The following is a 19,139-nucleotide window of genomic DNA, read 5'->3' on the forward strand; positions in this document are numbered from 1 at the left end:
GCGGAGCCCCAGCTGGGCCCGAAAGATCCAGGCCCGCCAATTGCTTCCATTATGCGCCCCGCGCCCCTTGTGCCCTGCAACCTACTTCTGCTTGCGCCCTAGCAGGAGACTGCTCAGGTAAGTGTAGGGCCGGAGTAGAGACCGGACATTTGGGGAGTCCAGAAGTCCGAGGCTCAAAGCCTGCAAGGTAGGCGAACATCCCCACCACCCAGCTCTTTTCTGGGCTAGGAAAAAGCCTGGGATCAGAATCTTTGAAGACGAAGCTGAGAGCAATTTAGGAAAGTGTGGTGAGGCATGAGGTGGGGTAGAAGGATGGAGGGGTGCAGAGTGAGTGTGGAGGAATGTGAGTGTGTGGACAGGGACGCTGTTAGGGTATCAGGCACTCTTCTAAGAAAGAGTACTGGAGACCCCGCTCCCTCCGATAATTTACAAGGAGTTAGAAGCTGTGGGTTAAGAGGGGCATCTGCTAGGGGGAGGTCGGCCAGCCCTCACCACCCAGTGGCCACCCTGGCCCAGAGCTTTAGCACCAAGAGGGTTATTTGAAGCTGAAACGACAAGAGTTTGCACTGACTGCTGGGTGTTAAGCCCAGAAGGTAGGAGCAGGGGTGATTTATGGCTTTGGAGAAGCTGTGTTTACTCCCAGCTCCTCTCTCTGGAAACCAAAAACCAAACAACATGGGCGGGAGAAGCCCCTCTCCTGAGATAGTGGGAGGCAATGCCAGCTTGATACTGAGGAATTTATTTTCCCAGATGTGGGGAGACGGTGGGGACAGTCCCTCTGCAGGGACAGGGTGTGACATGTGTGTGGGCATGCACACTCATAAGTGTGTTTGTGTAGTCTGGGGTCTACATGTGGGGGAGGTATGTGCCTGGGCTGGAGTCTGTCATAGGTAATTCACAACATTTTCTCTTGTTACTTCAGTGGACAGACACATTGAGAATCTAGAAAAGACTTTGTTCTTTGGCCCCTGGTGTTCTGGGATGTGGTAACTCTGAGGATGCACTTGGATGCCCTGCCCCCGCTCCTTGGGGGTACTGTTCTTTCTGGATGTGCTGTCCTTACTCCCACGGCCACATCAAGGCCCACTAGCCTGCCTCCTGGTCTCTTTACCCATTCTTCTTTGCCATCTGCCCACACAGGCTGATCTTCACTTTGAATTTTTAACCCAACTGTGGGAGACTTAGAGGGTCTGGTGAGCCTCACTGTATGGTGTGTGTCAGGGGAAAGAGAGAAGAAAAAGATAAGTGGCTTGAGGCTGGGCCTTCGTGGCTTGGACTTCTCCATTACTGCTTGAATTCCCTGAAGTCTCTGTTGTGGGGTGGTGGTGGTGGTGAGGAACAAATGAACACAAAGGCAAACCAAGGGAGGGACCCATGTAGGGTGAGGGGGGGCGGTGGTGAGAGTAAAACGTTTGGACTCCTAGGTCTTTATTTCCGCAGGCACAGGCCAACTGGTGGCTCTTGCATATCTGCCCAGACGCCTGGCTCTGCTTGGAAATTGTTTTGCATTAAATTTTCTCAGCCGCAGAATTATCTTTCCTCGCCTCCAGCTAAACTTGCATTTTTCCACCAGACACTTGGGCCCCGCACCAATGAAATCTGAGAGGAAGCGGCTGGGCCCTAAGTGGCCGTAATTTAATTGATTTTATCATAAATCATCAACTTGATGAAGAACCCGAGGTTTCAGTGAAGTAAATTGATATTAATGGGAGTTTCTTGAAATGCAAACTCGCTGCATTGTTGGGGCATCTTGTGCTGGAGAGGTGGATTACATGTGTCCCAAGAGCAGAAAGTCGGAACCCTGAGACCAGCCCAGTTCTGGGGTGGGGGCAGGGAGAGCAAGCTGCAGGTGCAGCAGTAGGCAGATCACTTTTCGTGGGGAGCACAGACTGGATTGAGAATGAAACTTTGTTGAGGAGGGCCAGATCTGCTTCCCTCAGCACCATGTGGGTCATCTTGGGAATGCTGGTCTGTTAGGGGAGGGAGGCAATTGGGAAGGATGGTAGGTGTGTGGGCAGAGGTGGGGGTGGGGTGAGAAGGCCAGGCTGGTACAATGGGACCATTGACTACTGGTTAAATATTGCCAGGTTGAAGGCTTCTTCAACTAATTATACAAATTAATTATTTACTGCTCTGATTGCTGCATCCAAAAATAGCAATTTTGACTTGGTGATAAGGGTAGAGAGCAACCCATTCCACATGTAGTAGAGTAGTAAAAATCAGTCACGAAGAGCCTCTGTCTGCCTCTCTCTCTCTCTGGGTGTGTGAGAGAGAGAGAAACAGGAGTGAGATTTTAATTTAGTGGTGATGGTGGTGTATAAGCAGTTAAATCCCAAGAAGAAAGTCTGTGTTTGGCCATGATGGTGCCCATTTTTGTCAGAACTCTGTTTATTGCCATCAACACATAGAGTACCATAAACTGTCAGTCTAAGAGAGGATCTGAGAGACTAGAGTCCCACTTCCTCGCCACTCAACACATATATTCTGGCTTTACACAAGGGAAGGAACATCGAGAGTGTCTTACCTCAGATCACATAGCCAACCCTAGAATCTAAATCTTTTGACTCTCAAGTATTACTAGACATATCACATTCCCACCATGGGCCTCAGTTTCCATAGCGGTAACAATGCTGGGCTGGACAATCTCAGAATTCTCCCTTGGTATGATTTTTAGTACTTCTCTAACACCCAGATACATACTATGTACCTGTCCACTGTGAGACAGTGTGTCCTGGGGTTTTGTGAACAACTAGGTTTGGAAGTGACTACATGTTTATTTGCATTATATAGTTTGTTTATGCCCAAAGCAGTGGATCATTACAGACTGACTGTAGGAAATCCATTGGAAAGAGGACCATTCCTTCTCCCAGAAGCACCTTCCCTCTCAGCAGATGATGAGTGCAGGCCAAAAGCAATGGGGATAGAAAGCAATGGAGAAAACCTAGCTGGCTGGGGCTGGGCTGGAATTGACATCCAGGGGTGGAGTTAAGGGAGAAGCAGCTCAGTCACTGAACAGGTTCTTTGCTTGTCAGATACTGACTGGGCCAAGGCTGGAGTCATTCTGAATGCTGCTTTTAAGGGACCTCTTACCACAGCTCAGAGGTTGGATTATGGTTTCAGCCTTCTGATGCTGTGATAGCAGGTGGCTGACTCTGACCCCTAGACTTTTGGACTCTCTCCTTCTGGAAGAGGGCACCTACCTTGCTGCATCCTATCTCCCTCCAGCGCAGCCAAGACACAAAACCTGCAGAGTAGTGGAACATCCTACTCCTTCTCTTACTCTTTCATCTTTCTCCCCATTTGGGGGAAGATAAAATTTCATAGGATGAGGCTTCCTCAATTGCTTCCTAAGTGTGCAAAGCACTTCCGGGATATGAGGAGAACTTATAGTATCTTGTAGGATCTAGGATATGAGGAGGCCAGGAAGTGCTGAGAAGCTTCCAGAAAATCTTGGAAAATAATCTGGGATGTGAGTTCTGCTGGAAGAAGGGAGAAGAGGTAGGAAACTGCCTTATTTTGGGAGCCTGGAACTCAGAGATTCTGGCAAGATAATCTACTTCCTAAAGCTTCACTCCTAATTCTATTTTGAAAAAGAACAAAACAAAAGAACTGGCAGGCCAGACGCTGGCTTTATCCCAGCCTGACTTTAGGATTTTATATTTGGAGACAATTCTGAAGGCCTTCCACTGATTGGTCATTAATTGGGTGAGTTATTGTCTGCTAAACAGAGGTCACTGGGAGAAAGACATCCAATCTTTCAGAAGAGACCTGGACAATTTACTGGGCCCTTGTTCCACCCTTGCTTGCTTCTTCCTTCTCTTCCCCCTAAAGCTGCCCAGGGTTGTAGTCCTTCTCCCTCATTGCCTCTTGACTCTGCTCATCTTTGTCTTGGGACTTGAAGGGGCTGAGATTTGCTTGTGGAGTTTCTAGGTGAGGAGGGACTGTGTGTGTTTGGACCACCTACTTCCCAACCTTTGGGATTATCCTGTCACAGCACCACCATGCCCTAGCCAGTGCAGTGAGGCAACCTTTTGGGTCACCAGAGAGGACTTTGCTGACCCTGGTGCCTTTCCTAGAGTGTATTTGTGTGTGTTTGCCTTCCACAGTTGGATAGCTCCCCCGTACACCTAGACCGAGTCCCTTTTCACAGGGTGAAAGTACAGCTGGAATATTTTACCCCTTTTTCTGCAATCTTAGCAGCTTCTTTTTACATGCCGTCCTTCTGCTCAGGCGGGTCTATGTGGTCAACGCGGGGCCTCCGCAGCGGAGGCGTGAGCATCTTCTTCACAGCCTCTTTGTTCCCTACCCACCCAGGCTTATTAGAGGTGGGGGTTGGGATACAAACATGAGAGTTCATTAGCAATTCCCACATTACAACCTCCAGCTTTGAAATCTTTATTAATATTTAAGAGGAAATGAAGATTTGGCACACGTGTGAACTTTTCAGGGCTCTACGGTAACCACAAAGTTGAGCGGTGAAACCAGAAAGAAGGGTCGGGCCAACGGGTAACTAGACAAGATTAAAAAGAGGGTCAAATCATTGAATGCTTCACCTTCGGTTCCCAGCCCTTTATGTGGGCCGCCAGATTCTGTGTTAGTAGAACCTTAGCAGGATCCTTGGCTTCCCCAAGCTGAAGTCTGAGTTAGGTTTTAAAGCAGCCAGTTGCTTTGCCCTTATGCAGAGGACAATTTTCGTTTGCTCTTTGGAGTGAGGGGAACACGGTGATCCCACTAACATCCTAAGAATGGGCATCCAGCTGTTATTAAGGGAGTTTTGAGTTCTCCTCATTGTAGGTACTGAATCAGCCTGGGGGACCGGAGGGAGTATCTTGGCATTTAATGGATTTGAAAAGGAAAGGATGCCCAAGAAAGGGAGTTTTCTCTAACTTCTAGCTTTATTATTAATTTTGCCTTTATTGTTTTGCACCAAAGTGTTGTCTTTCAGGCTTTCTTGTTTTCGATCTCACTTTCATTACATCTCTCTTTCTTTTTTTTAAAAAAATATTTTTATTATTATTATTATTTTGTATGTGTACTGTCAAATTGGATCTGACTGGTACCGGAGGAGATTGCTCCTCCTTCTTCAGCAGAGCATCTGGTGGATTTGAACCGCATACCTTCTGGGATTGCAGAGCATACATCTCTCTTTCTAACATACACGTTTCCTTTCCCCGAATTCAGGGAGAAATTATTTCTTCTTTTTTTATCTCCAATGTGCTTTTGACTCATGAATCTTTTTCTGGATCTCAGAGTCTTCCTCAGACCTCTTTTGTGTGTCTCAGCAAATCATCACCCCACTTTGTCCTGTGAAACCTCTGGAAGAGCTAAAACGAAATAGGCACCCTCAGAGCTGCTTGCTGTGACATTCATCCAGTCCCCAGCTTCAGTTAGGTGCAACTGACCCGTCTGGACTCTCTGAGAAAGGAAGGAGGGAAAGGAAGAAATCAAACTAGAATCTGTTTGCCTCCTAGGCATTCCCAATAGGCTGTTCTCCAAAAAGAAATAGCCCTGCACTTCATCTCCTACTGCATCTGAAGGTGCATCTCCTCCGAATACTTTCTCTAGATTAGATTTCTTGCACTCTATTTCTTTTTGCTCCAGCCTCACAGTGCCTTGCATCTTAGGTAGCCAGAAGGGACCTCAGAGCTCTTTGAAGGGCCCAGTTACTCATTACCCCACTTTGTCTCCTGAAGTTTGAAGGCAGCTGTGAAGAGTTTGAAGCAGCCCCAACTGGGGGATGTTGCTGTTATCTCTGGGGGGGAAAAATGCTACCACTCTCAGCTCAGCTCCAGGCCCTTCCCTCTCATATAGGTCCAGAGCAGACGGGGTGTTTCCTGGGCTCTTTTTATTCCTCCAGAGGAAGTTGTGCAACCTCTTTCCCTCATCTTCAGCAAGGAAGTTCTCTGCATCTCTGATTTTACTGGGACCTTCTTAAGCCAGTAGCCAGTAATAGTAGTCATGAGGAGAACTGGAGGGTCTGAGGTGAGGTGCATTCTGGACTTTTTTTTGGAGGATGTACTGAAAGAAAAAATAAAAAATGTTCATTCCCCTAAGTCACTGGAAGCTTCTCTGGCCTGTGTCTCCAAACTACCTGGTCCAAAACTACCTGCAGCTAACTAATCCTATATTCTTCAGCCAGGGTTTGAACCAGGGTTCTTATAACCACACAGTCAGACAGCCCTGAAAGTTTTCTCTTGGGCTCTCAGCTTGCTCTTTATTACACTGAGATTGGTCTGGGCATTCCCTCCCCCCACCTTGTTAATATTAATAAACAAAGAAAAATACCCTCTTTCAACCCCATCTTTTCTCCCTTCCCTTCTTTAGTTCTGCATCTGGCCCCTGTTGCTGTAGGATAGGGAGGCCCTTACCCTATCCCTCTCTTCTCAGCATGGCCCCAGAAACTGGTTGTTGAAGTCCACCAGCCGGGCTCAGGAGCCCTTGAAGAAATGGAGGCTATTCTCAATGCTAGACTAGGATCCTTTCTCAGCTGAAGGCAGAGCCTGTGAGTAGGATCAAGGGAATGTGGAGCAGCTCTATCAGACACAGCCAACCTCTCCTGGAAGGAAAACAATAGCTGGGAAGCATCTCTCTCACCTTTGTTCTCCCCAGCCCGGTCTCTCCTGGTGCATGCAGATGGGAGAAGGCCAAAGCCAGGCAAGTATCCTAATCTGGAGACTACAGGGTGGTCGCTGGCTCTGTTCACATCAGGCTAACAAAACCAGTTTTCCAAGCTGTCTTTGTGAAAGAGAGCCTGCCTTCTATTTTATCCCCTAGGTCCCAAGTCGAGTCAGCACTTAAGCAGAGTTGCAAACACTCCCACTTTTGGAAAAGTCCTGGTGATTTTTTCCCTTTTTCTTCCTTTGGGAATGATTGTTCCCCGCTGCTGCTCCAGATCTGCAGACACCTACATTCTTGGCTCCCATCTTCCGCCTACAGGCCTCCTCTTTGCCTTTCTTGAACACACTCTGAAAAAAGTTTTGCTTTTGTAGACTCCCTCACTTGTGCCAAGAGTCATAAATCTTGCAAAGCTGAAACAGACAGGTTTTGTTCTGAATAATAATAATAATAAAAAATCCTCCGACTCTGTTTGTCTGTTAGTGCAATCTCTGGTAGGATATTTCACTAGCTCTTCTCATCTTCTTAGAAGTACAAATGCCATTAGCACTTCTTAGCCCCTTCTGCCTCTGGAGGTGAGAATGGCAGCAGAAACTTCTCCCTAAAGTTCCCACAGCCTCTACTGCCAGTGGTGTCTCCAGCTCAAGTTAAACACAGGGTCTTCTTTTTGTCACTCTGTCCTCAAGTACCTCCCCCAAGCAAAAAAAAAAAAAAAAAATTAAAAATAATTATCACTCACCTCTTGTTGTCTGTCCTCAAAAACGAAAAAAGAAAGTGGGGGGAGGGGGAATGTGGTGGTGTTAAGACAAAATTTTAGAAAATCTGGCCTCCCTTTTCCCCTGCCGGAGTTGGAGATTCAGCCTGGAGATTTGGAAGGGGAGAGGAGGAATAGAGAGGGTGTCAGGAAGAGAAGAAAGGGAGACTCTGAAGGGAGTCACAGCCAGAGGGCGGGAGACCTCGCCACCAGTCCCCAGAGTGAAATTGCTTGGGGGGAAAAAAAAAGTCCTGACGTTCCAACTACGAATGAAAGCACTGGGGCACCCAGTACCCCCACCCGCAGGCAGACCCGCGCCTCAGACCAGGCCTCTGAGCGCTACTTCTCAAATTAGCATAATGGTCTACCAGCGTGTGTGGGAGGGGGAGCAGTGAACTCCACTGGCTTGGCTTTGCCTTCGCTCTCCCCTACCTCCCCCCAGATTCTCAGATTGAAAAATTTACCTGTTCTTAAAAAAATTCCCCAAAACCCAGAACTCAAAAAACCCAACAAAATACAACATCACAACAGATACTCTACTTTTCCTTTATCACTCTTGGCTTTTTTTGGGGGGGAGGATATGATAATAAATCTCCCTCCTCTATCACACCATCACCTTCCTTATCAGGCATCTAAGCTTGCTAAAGGGGGAGAGCTGGGGGCTTGTGTGTGTAAGCTTGTGTGTGTGTGTGTGTGTGTGTGTGTGTGTGTGTGTGTGTGTGTGTGTTTTTCCCTGTGCAAAAGCAGAGGCCATTGTTACCGAGAGTAGGGCGTACCAGTCTTATAGGGCAAGCACACTGTGGCGGCTGGGCCGCACAGCCAGCGCTGAGCCGGGCGCTGCTCCCCGCGCTGGGCCGCCCGCACCTCTCCGCGCTTCTTCTATTTCCCCCCCTCGCCGCTCCCTACCCCCACCCTCCTGCGCACCCCCGCTCCTAAGCCGAGTGAATTGAAGCGGACGCCGCGCGGCTCCTCCGGCCGCTCTGCCCCTCGGGCTCCCCAGCCGGGGTGGCTATTGGGGGGGGGGCGACGCAGCTTTAAACAGTGGTCTTTTTTTCCTTTGCCTTCAAGGAGGGGAGATTTCTCGCCTGCCGCTCGCGCTGGGGCTCGATGTGAATATATATTATGTCTGCCTGTTCTCCCCTCGTCGGTGGCTAAGGTAAGCTGGACTGAAATAGGCTATCAGTTTGTGAATGGCGGAGAGTATGTCTCAATGATTTATGGCCCATATGACTCCAATCTCGGTTCAAGAAGAGTTCACAAGCTTTAAGCTTCCTTCCACGCAGCGACTCTCTCCCTCCCTCCCTCCCTCCCTCTCTCTCACACTCTCTCTCTCCCTCTCTCTCTCTCTTCCTGCTTCTCTCCTTTTCTCCTCTTCTTCCAGCAGCCAGATCCAGGCTTGAATTTTCCCCCGGCTACTAAGAAGAGCCTAACCTTTCTCCGGCTCCCTTTCTTGGTTTTTTATTTCTCTTCCTTCCATTAATATTTTTAGATCTTGGAAGGTGGCCTGTTCTCCTCTCCAGGGGCTTCTCCAGCTATTGTTACCCTCCTCGGCTCTCTGTGAGGGGTGTGCCCCGCTAAGTGGGGTTCTTGGGGGAAGCTCATCTCTCTTCTTCAGCGAGACCCTGGGGGGAAGCCGGGAGCCACCGATCCCCTCCCTCCCGAGAAGCCATATGGAGCTTGAATTTTTCCAACATGGAGGCAAAGGAAATAGACATATTTGGTTTGGTAGAGCTGCTCCCCACCCCCTCTTTTCCTGGATCCCCAGATCGCCCATCTCCACGGTACCTTCCCCTCTTCTCACAGTCCCACCATCCAGGTCCCGCGCCCTCCGGCTCAAACTACGGCCTGGCAGAGTACTGGAGCGGAGTTGCAAAGGCGCCTTTTAATTCGGTTACCTTGGGCGCCCAAACTTGCTGCCGCCTGCGGGGCTCACTCCTCGGCCGGCCTGGTGCGCTGGGAACCAGCTGCTGCTAAGCGTCTGGGAGTCTTGATCTCCTCGCCTTCTTGGGCCAGCATCGCGCGGCCGGTAGCTTGTCTCAGAAGCGGCTCGGATAGCCGGGCGGGAGCAGCCGTGAGCGGACTCTGGCCACAACCCTTCCCGGCCTTGCCTGGCAGCCGGCGGAGCCTTCATTCTTTCCTAGCTTGTCTCTAGCTTCTGTGGTTCTCACAGTCGCCTGGCCTCGGTCCTGCGTCGGTTTAGGGTTTATTGGGGGGGGGGCACAGGGATTTCAGCCCCAGGCGTCTAGTCATATTATTGTTTTATTATCACCATCATCATCATTATTGCTGTAACAATCATCTAGACTAAATAAAGCTAGGGCCCAGCCAGCCAACCCCCTCCAACGTTTTTATTTCATTCTCTTCTCTATCTATTAATAACAAACTCAACTGATGCCTGTTAATTAATTCCCCCTTCAGCCAGGGCTGCTCAGAAGCTAATTTTGGTTAAATCATCAGAGGCTAATGGTAATAATAATAAAAGGATTGGGTCAGCCTGGTCAATTGAACTCCAGTTCTCCATGGAAGGACCTGCTGCTTTGCAGACCCTTGTGGATTACCCAGAAACAAATTCTTCTCAGAAACCAATCGGAACTCAGGGCTACCCTGGCTCCCTTTTGAGTGTAAATCTGTGTCATTAGGAAGGGGATTTATGTGTGGGAGGGACTTCCTTTACCTGCACCCCTTTAAGTTTATTTTCTATTTTTAGTTTTCTTTGGAGTTGACCAGCTGGGCTGAATGAGATTTAAATATTCCAAACATATGTCAGAAGAGGGTCAATCTGGTGGTCAAAGTGTTGAGGAAGACAGGGTGGTGGAAAATGTAGTCAGAAGTTTGAAAACAATCCACAAAAGCCACAGCAGCTTGAATCTTTATTTACCTGACATATTTCAAAAAACCTCAACTGTATAGCAGTAGTGCTTGAGTTTTTGTTGTTGATTATTTTGGGTTTGGAGTTTCTTTTTCTTCTTGCATTAGAGGAGCTCAGTAAGCAGGAGTATCTTCTGTTTTCAACCTAGAGAATATTTTTTAAATTGTTTTGTTGACTTTCCCCCCTCCCCAGACATAATGTTTCTCTTAAAAAAGCACTTTCTGTGCCTGCCGGTAAAAAAGTTCAGCAATTACACATACAGTTCTTTATTTCTTTTGGAGAATCCAAAGAAAATAGGTTGTCAAGAAAAGGGTGGGGGAAATTAAATCTGCTGAGGGTGGGAGAGGAGAGGGGAACTTGGGCCAAATGGTTACAGCACCAAGGAGCCTGGCCAGGGAAAGTGAAACACTCTAGCTCCATTTGGGGAACCCCTAGGGGGCGGGGTGGGGGGGCTGCTGGCTGCAGAGGCCCAGACTTGGCTAGGCCGACTTAGGCTGGAGGTGGCCGTACCTGCAGCATGACCCTTGAGGAGATTTGGTTCCACTAACTTTTAAGGTTAAAAATTTTCATAAAGTTTCTAGTCCAGCTGTTGATACTGTTGTCTTTGTGAGGTAGGAGGTGGGGAGGAGTCCTCACAAAAGGTCCCCTGTTGAACTTGCTGGCCTCTTCTGTCCCTTTCACTTTTGCAAGTGGTCCTCTGGTTATCTTCTAGTCTAGACTTCTAGGCTTGAGTGGAAAAGCTTGGATGGGCTTGGACCAATGCAAAGAGGAGGCAGAGAAGCTTCTTAGTCCAGAGGAGAATGATGATGGAGCTTTTATTTTGGAGTCTTTCCCCCCCTCCCTTTAAGCCACCCTTTCTCAGAGTTGGGGAGAGGGAAGGGGGAGGAGAGGTCAGGGGTTAGTGCCACAGGCAAGGAAGAAGCAATGGCCCTGGTGATAGCAGTAAGATTTTATACCCAGGTGGTCATCAAAAGGGTATAGTCCTTCTTTTGTAAATGGAAATGAAAACCTGTAGGCTTTTTTAAAAAATGAAAGTATTGATAGAAGAAAAATCCATTTTAGATCAGGAAAGTAGCCTCATCGTGTGCTTTGGAAATGTTGGGAGGGGTGAGACGGGGGGGGGGGACCCACAAACTATTGATGTCAGTTTTCTTTTCAGTGCCTAAGATGGATTTGTGTCCCAGTCCTCTTCTCCCCCTTGTGTCTCTTCTCTCACTCCACAGGTCAGCCGCTGCCAACAGACTCCAGAGGAGGGGGAAGGAAAGGAGTCGGGGGTCCCGCGTGTCACGTGACCCCCAGGGGTGCCAATGTCCGGTTGTGAGGGTATCAGGCCCTTGCAAGTTGCCACCCACTCCGAGGGCGAGGGCCTCGCCCAGCGATGCAGAAAACCACCTACTACGACAATACCGCTGCTGCACTCTTCGGAGGCTATTCCACGTACCCAGGCAGCAATGGCTTCGGCTATGATGGGCCCCCCCAACCCTCTTTCCAGGCGGCCACGCACCTGGAGGGTGATTATCAGCGCTCAGCATGCTCACTGCAGTCCCTGGGCAATGCTGCCCCACATGCCAAAAGCAAGGAGCTCAATGGCAGCTGCATGAGGCCCAGTCTGGCCCCTGAACCCCTGCCCGCCCCACCCGGCTCACCCCCACCCAGCGCTGCACCCACCAGTACCACTAGCAACAGCAATAACGCCTCCGGAGGGCCCAGCAAAAGTGGCCCCCCCAAGTGTGGCCCTGGCTCCAACTCCACCCTCACCAAACAGATATTCCCCTGGATGAAAGAGTCGAGGCAAACGTCCAAGCTGAAAAACAGCTCCCCCGGCACAGGTACCAGCTCTATGACTTCCTCTTCCTCAGCTTTTGTCCAGGTCAGGAATGCAACTGTTATTCTAGCACCCAGACCCTCGGCGCCCAGGAGGCGGCCTGGGGTGCAGGGTTGGGAGCAATATCAAGTGGCAGCGTTAGAGATGCATTCCGCCTACCTCCCACCACCTGATGACCTTTCACCCCAGCACCCTCTCATCTCAGGCCCACCCTCCCAGCTTTTGAGAACTCCGGGAGGCCTGCCACTGGCCTTGGAGCCTCTCAAGGCCGCAGAGCCTAGAGGCGCTGCCTTGAGGGCACAGCCGCTTCAGCGATTGATTATTATTAAGTATGATTACTATGGGTATTAATCACCCAGCCGGCCCTGGCGTCCCGGCCTCTAGGCACGGTGGCTCCTTTGCACCATACCTCGGTTGCCTACTTAAAAATGTCCAGATACCCTCCAGGCTTTCCTTAACCACTTGTCCCCTACAAGGCGGGGATAGGGGTGGGGGTGGGAGCGTGTGTCTTCCCAGACCTGGAATTAGGGGTAAGGAAGAGAAAGGACGCGCGCGCGCGCGCAAACCCAACCCTAAATAAATGGCCATGCAGCTCTGTCTGCGTGACATGATCAAATTTTCATAAGCTGGGGCAGCGCGAGGAGAACAGGTCTCTTAATAAATGCCACTATTATAGAGTGTCCGCTAATACGACGGGCGGGGGGGGGGGGCTGCTAGACTGCAAGGAGGCGGGGACGGGAGAGGGCGGGCGGCGGGGGCTCCAAGTCCAGGCCTGGATTTATTAAGAAACGATGCATTCAATTTCGGCGTGTTCAGTAATTATCTTTTATTTCATTTTCTTCCCTTCCCACCCCTCCCCCTCGGATCCGGCAGAGGGCTGCGGCGGTGGCGGAGTTGGCGGTGGCGGTGGAGGTGGAGGCGGCGGCGGTGGGGGTGGTGGCGGCGGGGGAGGAGACAAAAGCCCCCCCGGGTCGGCGGCGTCCAAGCGGGCGCGGACCGCGTACACGAGCGCGCAGCTGGTGGAGCTGGAGAAGGAGTTCCACTTCAACCGCTACCTGTGCCGGCCGCGCCGCGTGGAGATGGCCAACCTGCTGAACCTCAGCGAGCGCCAGATCAAGATCTGGTTCCAGAACCGGCGCATGAAGTACAAAAAGGACCAGAAGGCCAAGGGGCTGGCCTCGTCGTCGGGGGGCCCTTCCCCCGCCGGCAGCCCCCCACAGCCCATGCAGTCCACCGCCGGCTTCATGAACGCCTTACACTCCATGACGCCCAGCTACGAGAGCCCGTCCCCGCCTGCCTTCGCCAAGGCCCACCAGAACGCCTACGCGCTGCCCTCCAACTACCAGGCCCCTCTCAAGGGCTGCGGCGCCCCGCAGAAGTACCCCCCAACCCCGGCTCCCGACTACGAGCCCCACGTCCTCCAGGCCAACGGGGGCGCTTATGGGACGCCCACCATGCAAGGCAGCCCTGTGTATGTGGGCGGGGGCTACGCGGATCCGCTGCCGCCCCCTGCCGGCCCCTCCCTCTACGGCCTCAACCACCTTTCCCACCACCCCTCGGGGAACCTGGACTACAACGGGGCGCCCCCTATGGCCCCCAGTCAGCACCACGGACCCTGCGATCCCCACCCCACCTACACAGACCTCTCCTCTCACCACGCGCCTGCTCCTCAGGGTAGAATCCAAGAAGCGCCCAAACTAACACACCTGTGATGGGAGAGCACAGACGGAGGGGAGAGGTGAGAGGATCAGGCCAGGGAGGACAGCCTGTGGGGATGTGAGCTCTGGAAGGCAACCATGGAGGTCTGAAAGAGGAGGCAGGGAGGCTCTCTAGGAAGAAAAAGCTTCTAGCACCTTCTCCCCTGGTCTGAGAAGTGACTTTTCAGTTCTCCAGCTCCTTATTCTATCTGTCTGCCAACCCATCCAAAAGCAGATCCAACCATAGCAGATTGGAGATGATCCTATCAATCCCAGAGCTCCAGCACTACCAGTCAGAATTCCACGCTGGGGCGTAGGGTAGAGGAAAAGGAGTTAGGAAAACAAGGCAGATAAGCACATTTTAAAAATGTAAGAAAAACCCAGACAGGATGGCTAGGCCATCACCAACCAACTTACCTTCCATCTGTGGGCAACTCCCCCAACCTTGACTTTTTGTTATTCCTCTCTATTCTCTTTAAAAAACAAAACAAGACACATTTAAAATCCAAGGGCACAAAACACATTTCCCTCCTGATTCCCAGAGGCCTCAGGCTTGCTCCCATCTATCTGAGGTTGGTTTGGGACACTTCCCCCTCTCAATTTCTAGACTTATATTTTTCTGCTATTGGACATTATTTACCTATATTCTGTCCTCCATTGATTACCATTTTCAGAGGGCTCAGGGATGAGAGATCCTGAAAGTTAGAGCTGCCTAACTAGATATATGCCTAAATAGATATATTTTTTTTTCTCCTTTTACATAAAAGTTAGGAGGCAGCAAGGTCAGGACAGAAGGCTTGCCCATCCTGCTGCCTCCTAGCAAGGCTCCAGGTCCATCTGCCTCTCTCCATAGAAAGCAATCAGTGACACGAGGTTCTAGACTTTTTCTTTCCTTCTGTTCTTCTCTTGACTTAACGTGAAACAGGGTATATTTGAACAAACTGTCTGTCCTAGGCAGGGGCTATAGCTTGGCCTGTGAGTCTGGCTCAACCTTCCTGTGAGGACACTTTTGTTGCACTTAGAGTTTACACTTTAATGGATATAAAAACAACTGAGAGAGATGCCTGGGCCTGCAGGCGTCCAGCATCGCTCAAAAAGCGTGTGTTCTAGTGAACATTTTCATATATATTTATTGGTTATAGCCTGTTAAAATATTTTCTTTTTGTATTATTTATCCCCTGACATTATGTATTTATGAGGGACAAAAAAAAGGAAAAAAATTGTACTTTTTTTAGTATTTACTTGTAATAAAGGACGTTGTGTTTTCCTGTCATGTAAAACCAGCTATTTTAGTTATTCTTGTATTCTAGAAGAGCTGTAGATTTATGTTAAACTCGTACTTATGAGCAATTGTAATTAGTTTAAAAGGCATGAACTCAGCTCCTAATCGTCACTGTATAGTCCTGAATTTGTAGAATTAAGAATTATTCTCTCTTGGAACTTTCTTTGTTCTTTGTAGTTACTTTTTTCTTCACTTAAGAGGGTTGTCTGTCCAACAATTCTTGAATAAACTTTCTGTTATCAATTTTATCTTGTCCTGGTGGTCCAATTTAGTGAGCAGAGCCAGGCTGTTCACTACTAACTTTCTCTGTCGGCAAGTCCCCCAAACCATTGAAGAAGGCCTTAGAAAAGCCTATTCTGGCTTTATTGTCTACGCTCAGGCTTAAATGCAGTTTTCCTCACTCACATAAGCCAGGGACAGTTTGCTAACCTCCTTAGCAAGGGTTGAAGTAATAAGTTAAGGAGGAGGTTTCTTGAGCCTCTCCTTCTTTTAGGCCTCTTTCCTTTCCATTACTCTCACTGACCTTTAGTCTGTTCCTCCTCTGGCCACTACCTTCAGGAAACTCTCCCTCTGCCGCCACCACCCGCAAAAACCTGGCCCTTTGCTGTTTCTTCCATGCAACCTAAACTTCACAGTCCTCTTCCGGAGAGCCACAAAGCCGTCACGTGACCCGAAGCCCTACCACCATTGGGTCTAAAATGAAAACAAAGGAAAATGATTAATCTTTAAAAAAAAGTAATAATCTGAGGCACTAGACCTCTCAGGCCAAGCTTTAAAAATCTAAAGTGAAATTAAATCACTAAATAAAACTCGAGGAGGAGGGAGACGAAAGAGGAGGAAGCAGGGGATCAAAGTGTAAATAAAATGGTCCCCAGGCTCATGTGCGGCTGTTTCCACATCCTTGGGAAAACTTCATTTCTTAGTCTTGGTTCCATAAAAGTTTTATCACACTGAAGCGAGGATAGAGAGGGTCTGTCAAAGATGAAATGTCACCGCCGCGTCGCTGGAGCCGATAAGAGCTCGGAGACAGGGTGGTTGAAATATGGAGCTAATTCGTTGAAAGAGAAGCGATGGCTGCTTGCGGAAGAGTTGCATAATTCTAATTGTAAGCGATGCGCCTGTATTGCTTCATTAGAAGCATATATTTGGTGATAGTGAAGGGGGGGTTTGTCATTGAGAATCATTCCAGGCCCTCCGCCTTAAAGTGAGAGCTGATTTTCATTTTTATTTTGTATCCTGGCAGTCCAAGGTTAGTAATTACAGTCTTTATGCAACAATAAATAACAATAAAAAGCAACCTGAATTCGACACCCTCCACCCCCACCCAGCATCACCATCAAGTAGGATTTTCACTGGACTCTGAGCATCCAAGCAGCAAGCAATTTAGCATTGGGTCAGACTATAATTTAAAGGCATACGAGCGTGCAAAGTTTGATTGGGATCAAATAACGCTCAAGGGTTTGTCTGTCTTTCTTTTTCTCTTTCCCTCCCTCTCTCTTCCTCTACTCTGAATAACATTTTCTGGGTGATGTAACCAGATGAAATGCCAAGTTTGACTCTGGGGGTGGAATGGTGGATTGATTATTTATCTAGGAGAGAGGCAGGCCAAGAGGAAGGATTCAGTTTGAAAACCAGAGCTTTGGCCTAAAAGCTGAAAAGGCAAACCAAGAAAAATAAGGGCTGATGTGGCTTGGTGTCCACAGTCACTTCTCTCAGAAATTCTAGGCTAAGGGGTCAGAGATGTGTATAAAATATCTGGGCTATAAAGTCACAGCACAAAGAGGGGGAAGGGACGAGGGAGTAAAGTCTCTAGGAAGGAGGTCTGTCTTTGGCCCCTTTTAACACCCAAGTTTTTTTCACATTTCTCTAATCTAGCTGTAAAATCTGTCAGTGAGGTTTAGAGAAAACTGTATTTCTCCTTCAGGGACAGTCTAAGCTGGCCGCAGTTGCTAAGACAAGTAAGTGTTCAATTCTTCAGCCAGCTGTTAAAATTCACAGGGCTCCTTAAGGGGGCTAAACCCGAGAAACCCCCATTTAGGCCTCACCGCACAGTTTTCAGACAGTTACTATTAACTTCTTCTGTGCCACTTCTTCTGGCCCTCTCCCTTGAAAAATCTGCAAATACGGAAAGTGACTTTTTTTGAGTCAGGTTCAGCACAATCATTTTTGACCAGTTTGTCCTGTTTTGGGTTTTCTCTGCTTCTGCAGTGCCCCACCTCCAATGCCCCTTTTTCTCTATCCTGCCTCCCTTCCACCCCCACCCTTCTCCTGAGCCTTCTTGGTCCTTTTAAAATACTCACCACCACCCACGCAGATGTTACACTGACAGAAACTTTCTAGCTCCAGCGCTCGGCAGGCTGAATTGCCATTTCTCTGCTAACCAGCCTTCTTCTCCAGGCCAGGCAGCAGAGTGAGGAGGGGGAGGGGAGGGAAGACCAGAGCCGTGGGAGTTCTCCAGACAAACTTTCCACCCAACTTAGCGCCCTTCCCTCTATCCCCATTTCCCATCTGTTTCCCTACTCTCCCAGAATCACCCTTCCCTTTTGCTAATTGTGTCCCCCCTCCACACGTCTTTTTAAGGGACGCAGAATTTGGCTGTCCCTTCAGCTTTCCCAAAGAGCTAAATTCTTTGATGCAATCGGAGGGACCTGTCAGGGGGCTAAGATTGATCGCCTCATCTCCTCTCAGTCCCTCTGACCCACTTATTTAAAAATCTTCCCTTAGACCGACTTTTCATTTTCTGCTTTGAGGTCTAGTTTCCCACCAATTGCTTGAGGCTCTGTTTTGTGTCACCCGCCCCCCTCCCAAAGTAAATTGCAATACTTTCTAAGTTGAGATTATCTTGGTCTCCCTCAAAACAAATAAAACCGAAACCTCAAAACGTATTTTTTGTCTCAGAGTCAGAAATACATGGTCATCTCAGTGATTATTACTTCTATCCTATTCGCTTGCCAAGAATTATCTTCAGGGATTAAAAATAAAAAACAAGACACCCACAAGTACAGTGGTAAAATGGGGTTAGGGGAATCTCTTTGTCCAAGAGGGGAAAAGCACCCCTTACACACACTTGAAAAGGCATTAACTTGAGTTTGTCTTTTTGTGCTTTAAGTTGAACTAGTGACTGCTTTGGTTCTTGTTTTGTGGCCCTGGAGAGAAATGCACATAAAGGCTTGAGACCTGAGTGGGCGTGCGTGCGACTGCATCTTCAGTAAGAAAGATATTTCCAGATGAGAAAGGCAGGTGCAGCATCAGTGTAGAAAATCCCAGGCCAAGGAAGGGACCCAGACCACACAGCTATGGAGGCCACAAGCCCATAAATGATCCCTCACCATCTATCTCACTCCTCTGTGTCTGTCTGAGAGTGCCTGTCGATTTTCAAGATTTAACTGTTGCTTTGGGGCAAGGGGGGGCGGATAGTAAATCTCTTCTCTTTCTTATTTGCACCTCAACACTGACTTTTTCTAAAGCAGTGGAAGCCTCTTTCAAACTTCTCTTCCTCCCACTTGAGATCCTCACTCCTCTTTCTTATTTGGGGGATGGGTGGTGAACATTGCTGCGCGTCATGTAAAGAAAGTATTAATTTACTCTATTAAACGATGTTTAGCAAAGAGGATGATGTCTTTTCTTCTTTCCTAGGCCATTAATGAGAAGGAGATGGAGGACGAGATGTTCTAGCTTTCTAGAGGAAGGGAGGCGTTGCGGGGAGGGAGTGTGAAGCACTGGTGTAAAATTGGGAGCTCATGGTGTCCAGGTCGTGGTCCTCTGGAGTTTTTGAATCAATTAAAGCAAATAATGCTCTCTGTTTTCCACCAGGCCCAGGCGAGCGATTGGCCGAGGCCGGTCCCGTGACCACGAATTCCCTGCAATTTCGCCAGAGTACTAGGTTTAATAGAGAGAGTCCCCATACGCTTGTATTTATCAGCAATATACAATTATAAAGGCCCCCAATTTTTTAAAAAAGAGAGAGCAAGAGCGAAATCTCCCCCCTCCCAAAATCGCTCCATCACATAAAACTGGGGGGGGCAGGAGGGGGGGTCCCTTCCGATCCTCCCTCCTGACACCCCCCCAGCGGGCCCCCTCCCCCACCACTGAAAGCC

At 49.0% G+C, this 19,139-nt stretch overlaps 1 protein-coding gene across 1 annotated transcript; it reads left to right on the top strand.

Annotated features, from left to right (window-relative positions):
• The first annotated feature begins 11,616 nt into the window (after positions 1-11,616).
• HOXB3 (homeobox B3) lies at positions 11,617-13,775 on the top strand. The gene is made up of 2 exons (XM_006889341.1): positions 11,617-12,067; positions 12,937-13,775. Exons 1-2 carry the CDS (start codon positions 11,617-11,619, stop codon positions 13,773-13,775), a joined length of 1,290 nt encoding a protein of 429 aa, XP_006889403.1.
• Positions 13,776-19,139: the final 5,364 nt, after the last annotated feature.

Source organism: Elephantulus edwardii, unplaced genomic scaffold, assembly GCF_000299155.1.
Source record: "Elephantulus edwardii isolate Elephantulus edwardi_28Jun2011 unplaced genomic scaffold, EleEdw1.0 scaffold00077, whole genome shotgun sequence".
Classification (NCBI taxonomy): domain Eukaryota; kingdom Metazoa; phylum Chordata; class Mammalia; order Macroscelidea; family Macroscelididae; genus Elephantulus; species Elephantulus edwardii.